This window comes from Nerophis ophidion, linkage group LG04 (assembly GCF_033978795.1).
Source record: "Nerophis ophidion isolate RoL-2023_Sa linkage group LG04, RoL_Noph_v1.0, whole genome shotgun sequence".
NCBI classification, from domain to species: Eukaryota; Metazoa; Chordata; class Actinopteri; order Syngnathiformes; family Syngnathidae; genus Nerophis; species Nerophis ophidion.
The window spans coordinates 8,986,988-8,994,487 of NC_084614.1; the positions used below are offsets into that span (position 1 = coordinate 8,986,988).

Below are 7,500 nucleotides of genomic sequence, written 5' to 3' on the forward strand. Positions count from 1 at the left end.
GGGAGCACTTCAAATTTTTACGCACACTTGTTATTTCATATGTTGACCAGAGGGGGGAGCACTTTTAAAAACCGACACAGTCAATTTGAAAAAAAACTCTTCTTTTGTGGCTAAAGTGGGGCGAACACGCACTTGTTATTTCATATGTTGACCAGAGGGGGGAGCACTTTAAAAAACCGACAGTCAATTTGAAAAAATAACCTTCTTTTTTGGCCAAAGTGAGGCGAATACACACTTGTTATTTCATATGTTGACCACAGGGGGGAGCACTTCAAATTTTTACACACACTTGTTATTTCATATGTTGACCAGAGGGGGGGAGCACTTTTAAAAACCGACACAGTCAATTGGAAAACAATTTTTGGGGACCACCCTGATTTTGTTAGATTTCCGTATTGGGACCATTTTTTGGGTCCTAACTTGTTCAGCGGTCCTTATATGGAAGACACTTTTCCTTGTTGATGTCCCAAGAAGGGTGGAACGACAAGAACACACACACACACACACACACACACACACACACACACACACACACACACACACACACACACACACACACACACACACACACACGCAGCAGAAAGAGGCAATGGAAAGTTGTGCAGATGTTGGGTTAAAAATACAACACATTAATGTGCACCACATGTGGCAGTCTGGCAGGACGCAGGATATTTTGGCGGCGGGGGAAGGGAAGAGTCTTGGGGTTTCTCCGACGCGGCGGCAAGGAAGACACACACACACAAACACACACACACAAACACACACACACACACACTCACCTTGAGCCTTCTCCACAAACACCACCTTGGAGTCGGCCTGGAAGTTGTGTCCGTCCAGCAGCAGGCGCTCCCCCCCAAGGGCGTGGCCCGCGTCCAAGCTCTGCTTGTCCACCAGCGGCAGCTCCTGCGCCGACCTCTGGGCTGCAGGCGGGAAGGAGGCAAGGAGTTAGGAGTTAGGAGTTAGGACCCACTCCCCATGCAGACCTGAGCATCCAGACGCCGCCATCTTCCCTGCCGGCGATGGACGTGTCTTCCCTAAATATTTACTCGAGGAATGTTTGCCCTCCCCGTGACTTCACGCTCCCAATTTTACCTGCTAGAGCGTTTATTTTCTCCCAGTGATGGACGACGCCTGCCTGATAACGCACGTCATCCCGCTCTTAACACTTGTTGGGTCTTTTTTTTGGTCTCAAAAATACATTTCCGAATGACTCGCCATGCTTTTTTAGCAACAATTCTTAATTTTTACTTTTTAAATTAAAAATAGATTTTATGTTATTATTTTTATATTTTATATTATTTATTAATCACAGTTTAGTACGCGCTTGCATCAAATAAAGGTACTTACAAATTACCCAAATAGTTCAACAAAAATGCTATTTTATTGTCAGAATGTCATCCAGGAACATAATTATTATTAATTTATTTATTATTATACATATTTTAATAACTGATGACTTAAAGGCGGTATAGCTCATTTGGTAGAGTGGCCGTGCCGGCAACTTGAGGGTTCCAGGTTCGATTCCCGCTCTCGCCATTCTAGTCACTGCCGTTGTGTCCTTGGGCAAGACACTTTACCCACCTGCTCCCAGTGCCACCCACACTGGTTTGAATGGAACTTAGATATTGGGTTTCACTATGTAAAGCGCTTTGAGCCACTAGAGAAAAGCGCTATATAAATATAATTCACTTCACTTCACTACTGAAATTAGATGTTCTTATTTAAACGGGGATAGCAGGTCCATTCTGTGTGTCATACTTGATCATTTCGCGATATTGCCATATTTTTGCTGAAAGGATTTAGTAGAGAACATCCACGATAAAGTTCGCAACTTTTGGTCGCTAATAAAAAAAGCCTTGCCTGTACCGGAAGTAGCAGACGATGTGCGCGTGACGTCACGGGTTGTGGAGCTCCTCACATCCGCATATTGTTTACAATCATGGCCACCAGCAGCGAGAGCGATTCGGACCGAGAAAGCGACGATTTTACCCATTAATTTGAGCAAGGATGAAAGATTTGTGGATGAGGAAAGTGAGAGTGAAGGACTCGAGAGAAAAAAAAAAAAAAAACTAGACGGCAGACCGATTCAGACGTTATTAGAAACATTTACTAGGATAATTCTGGAAAATCCCTTATCTGCTTATTGTGTTACTAGAGTTTTAGTGAGATTATATGGTCGTACCTGTACAACCTGAAAGTCAGAGGGGTGTGGCCACGGGTGTGGTGACCACCAGTGTCTCCAAGGGAATCCACGTTTCTCGACGAGGCGAAAACAGCCAGTGGGGCCGGGGTGAATTTTTATTTATTTTTTCCTCCTCCACGGTGGAAGCATCCGACAGTCGGGGGTGGCCGTTGGGAGGAGGCAAGAGAGTCCGCAGCTGCCTCTTTGACAGGTGCAGGAGGAACAACGCCAGCCCTCCGCTCATGTCTACGTTAAGAGCTGACTTATTACCACCATTTTCTCACCGAAACCTGCCGGTTGACAGGTGGTAGGGAACCATGTTTGCTTGACCACTCTGTTCCATAGTAAATATTCACAGTCATCTTTCGGGAACGTAAACGAGGAAACAAGGAAACACCGGCTGTGTTTGTGTTGCTAAATACGGCCTGCAATACACCGCTTCCCACCTACATTGTGGAGCTCCTCACATTTGAACATTGTTTACAATCATAGCCTCCAGCAGCAAGAGCGATTTGGACCGGAAAAGCGACAATTTCCCCATTAATTTGAGCGAGGATGAAAGATTCGTGGATGAGGAAAGTTAGAGTGAGACACTAAAAAAAAATAAATAAATAAACAAATAAAAAGTGACGGCTCCGGGTGGCGGCAGTGGTGGCGTTTCAGATATAATTAGACATATTTACAAGGATAATTGTGGAAAATCCCTTACCTACTTATTGTTTTAAGTGAAGTGAAGTGAAGTGAATTATATATCTACATAGCGCTTTTCTCTCGTGACTCAAAGCACTTTACATATCTAAGTTACATTTAAACCAGTGTGGGTGGCACTGGGAGCAGGTGGGTAAAGTGTCTTGCCCAAGGACACAACAGCAGTGACTAGGATGGCGGAAGCGGGAATCGAACCTGCAACCCTCCGATTGCTGACATGGCCACTCTACCAACCGAGCTATACCGATAATAGTGTTTTAGTGAGATTCTAAAGTCATACCTGCAAGTCGGATGGCTGCGGTGAACGCCAGTGTCTCAGAAAGAAGCCAATGGAGGAGCCAAGATCACAGCTGCCTATTTGACAGCTACAGGAGGAGGTCCCATAATCCACTGAAGTCTCCGGTAAGAGCTGACTTAATATCACAATTTTCCCATCCAAAAACTTGCGGGTTGACGTAGAGAAACATGTTCGCTTGACCGCTCTATGTTAAAGTTTCACAACAAAAGAAACATCGGCTGTGTCTCGGTGCTAAAGGCAGCTGCAATCCACCCCTTTCCACCAACAGCATTCTTCTTTGACGTCTCCATTATTAATTGAAAAAATTGCAAAAGACTCAGCAACACAGATGTCCAGATTTACTGTGTAATTATGCGATGAAAAGAGATGACTTTTAGCCGTGTGTGGTGCTGGGCTAATATGTCCGCTACAACCCGAAACTCCGCGGGAATTTTAAAATTGGAATTTAGTAAACTAAAAGGGCCGTATTGGCATGTGTTGTAATGTTAATATTTCATCATTGATATATAAACTATCAGACTGCGTGGTCGCTAGTAGTGGCTTTCAGTAGGCCTTTTAAATAAATTTGAACTGTTTTGCACTGAAACAAATTCAGCAAAATAACCCATTTAAGATCATTAAAACTCGTCCTGTCAAATAGTATTTGTTTTTAATCCGATTAATCACTTAAAAAAAAGATTAATCATGATTAATTACAGGTTATTACGCACTTGCATAATTTAAATGTACTTTAAAAATTACCAGAATATCCATTTTATTTCTTACTATGCATATTTTATTATTATATTATTGACAACTTCAAATCAATTGGATGAATGTTTTGTTCTGAAACAAATTCAGCAAAATAAAACATTTTAGATAATTAAAACTCGTTCTGTCAAATATATTTTTTAATCCAATTAATCATTTGAAAAAAAATGGATTAATCATGATTAATCGCAGGTTATTACGCACTTCATTAATTTAAATGTGCTTACAAAATTACACAAATATTTGGACAAAAATGCTAATTTATTGTCAGAACAGTAACATTATTATTATTATAAATTTCTTTATTATTATACATATGTTATTATTTTATAACTGATGACTTCAAATCCATTTAAAACATGTTTTGCACTGAAACAAATTCAGCAAAATAACATTTAAGATAATTTAAACTCGTCATGTCAAATAATATTTGATTTTAACCAGATTAATCACTTTAAAAAAATTGGATTAATCATGATTAATCGCAGGTTATTACGCACTTTAATAATTTAAATGTACTTACAAAATTACACAAATATTTGGAAAAAAATGCTAAATTATTGTCAGAATGTCATCCAGGAACATTATTATTATTATAGATTTATTTATTATTATACATATGTTATTATTTTACAACTGATGACTTCAAATCCATTTAAAACATGTTTTGCACTGAAACAAATTCATCAAAATATCACATTTAATATAATTAAAACTAGTCATGTCAAAAAATATTTGATTTTAATCAGATTAATCAATTTAAAAAATTGGATTAATCATGATTAATCACAGGTTATTACGCACTTGCATTATTTAAATGTACTTTAAAAATTATCAAAATATATATTTTATTTATTATTATTATGCATATTTTATTATTTTATTATTGACGACTTAAAAACAGTTGGATGCATTTTTTGTACTGAAACAAATTCATCAAAATACCACATTTAATATCATTAAAACTAGTCCTGTCAAATAATATTTGTTTTTGATCAAATTAATCACTTAAAAAAATGGATTAATCATGATTAATCACAGATTATTATGCACTTGCATTATTATTATTTGCTTTGTATGAAAATGCAATTTTATTGGCAAAATGTCATTCAGAAACGTGTTAATTATTATTATTATTATTAAATGTATTATTATTATTTTATTTATTATGATGTATACATTAATATTATATGACTAATCACCTAAAATCAATTTGATGCACGTTTTTTTTACAAAATAAAAGCCACCAAAAAACAAATGTTAAATAAATGAAACGAGTCCTGTAAAATTATATTTAAAGAAATCTGATAAATCACACATTTGAATTTGGATTAATCACGATTAATCGCAGGTTATTTCGCACTTGCATAAATTAAATGTACTAAAAAATACTCAAATATTTGGACAAAAATTCATCAAAATACCACATTTAATATCATTAAAACTAGTCCTGTCAAATATTTGTTTTTGATCAAATTAATCACTTAAAAAAATTGAGTAATCATGATTAATCACATATTATTACGCACTTGCATTATTAATATTTGCTTTGTATAAAAATGCAATTTTATTGGCAAAATGTCATTCAGAAACGTGTTATTATTATTATTATTATTATTATTAAATGTATTATTATTATTTTATTTATTATGATGTATACAGTAATATCATATGACTAATCACCTAAAAATCAATGTGATACACGTTTTTGTACAAAATAAAATCCACCAAAAAACACATTTTAAATAATTAAAACGAGTCCTGTGAAATTATATTTAAAAAAATCTGATTAATCACACATTTGAATTTGGATTAATCATGATTAATCGCAGGTTATTTCGCACTTGCATAAATCCAATGTACTAAAAAAATACCCAAATATTTGGACAAAAATTCATCAAAATACCACATTTAATATCATTAAAACTAGTCCTGTCAAATAATATTTGTTTTTGATCAAATTGATCACTTTAAAAAAATGGATTAATCATGATTAATCACAGATTATTACGCACTTGCATTATTATTATTTGCTTTGTATAAAAATGCAATTTTATTGGCAAAATGTCATTCAGAAACGTGTTATTTATTATTATTATTATTAAATTTATTATTATTTTATTTATTATGATCTATACATTAATATTATATGACTAATCACCTACAATCAATTTGATGCATGTTTTTTACAAAATAAAATCCACCAAAAAACACATTTTAAATAATCAAAACGAGTCCTGTTAAATTATATTTAAAAAAATCTGATTAATCACACATTTGAATTTGGATTAATCACGATTAATCGCAGGTTATTTTGCACTTGCATAAATTAAATGTACCAAAAAAATACCCAAATATTTGGGCAAAAATTCATCAAAATACCACATTTAATATCATTAAAACTAGTCCTGTCAAATAATATTTGTTTTTGATCAAATTAATCACTTAAAAAAAATTGATTAATCATGATTAATCACAGATTATTACGCACTTGCATTATTATTATTTGCTTTGTATAAAAATGCAATTTTATTGGCAAAATGTCATTCAGAAACGTGTTAATTATTATTATTATTATTACATTTATTATTGTTTTATTTATTATGATGTATACATTAATATTATATGAATAATCACCTAAAATCAATTTGATGCATGTTTTTTACAAAATAAAATCCACCAAAAAACACATTTTAAATAATCAAAACGAGTCCTGTGAAATTATATTTTAAAAAAATCTGATTAATCACACATTTGAATTTGGATTAATCATGATTAATCACAGGTTATTTCGCACTTGCATAAATTAAATGTACTAAAAAAATACTCAAATATTTGGACAAAAATGCAATTTCATCGTCAGAATGTTATCCAGGAATAGTATTATTGTATTTATTATTATACATATTTTATTATTTTATTACTGATGGCTTAAAATCAGTTTGATGCATGATTTGTACTGAAACAAATTCAGCAAAATACCACATTTAATATCATTAAAACTAGTTCTGTCAAATAATATATATTTTTAATCAAATACACAAATATTAAGACAAAAAGGCAATTTTTCTTGTCAGAATGTCACTCAGGAACATTTTAATATATTTCTATTTGATGTATTTATTATTATATAAACTTTACTGCATATGGTAAGATTGGAACCTCAATATAGCAGTTTTCTCCAATGATGCGTTCAAGGGCCCGGAATGCGGCGGGTACTCACAGCACTCGATGGGGTTGGACGCGGCCTGCAGCGAGACGCTTCTCCCGCCCGCCTGATTGACGTGCACCCGGAACACCATCCTCACGCGCGTGTTCTTGCGTCCGATGTCCGTCTCGCCCTTCCGGAGCTCGATGTCGGAGTTGCGAAGCTTCAGGATGCCGGCGCAGTCGATTCTGAACGACGAGATGGCGTGTTTTTACAATACTACGTGATATTCGTACATCTTACGGTACAGTACTATGTAGCATGGTATGTTAGAGTGTAGTACTCAAGACTGCAGTATAGTCTATGACAGGGGTGCCCATTACGTCGATCGCGAGCTACCAGTCGACCGCGGGG

At 34.9% G+C, this 7,500-nt stretch overlaps 1 protein-coding gene across 2 annotated transcripts in view; it reads right to left on the reverse strand.

The window, feature by feature from the left end:
• Positions 1-7,500, reverse strand: part of nfatc1 (nuclear factor of activated T cells 1) — a 90,500-nt gene that overhangs the window by 52,372 nt on the left and 30,628 nt on the right. For both annotated transcript variants that reach the window (XM_061896973.1, XM_061896971.1), the window contains exons 5-6: positions 7,162-7,334; positions 780-920 (exon numbers count right to left, since the gene is read on the reverse strand). In XM_061896973.1, coding sequence (XP_061752957.1) covers positions 780-920; positions 7,162-7,334 — 314 coding nt within the window. The remainder of the gene's footprint in view (positions 1-779; positions 921-7,161; positions 7,335-7,500) is intronic.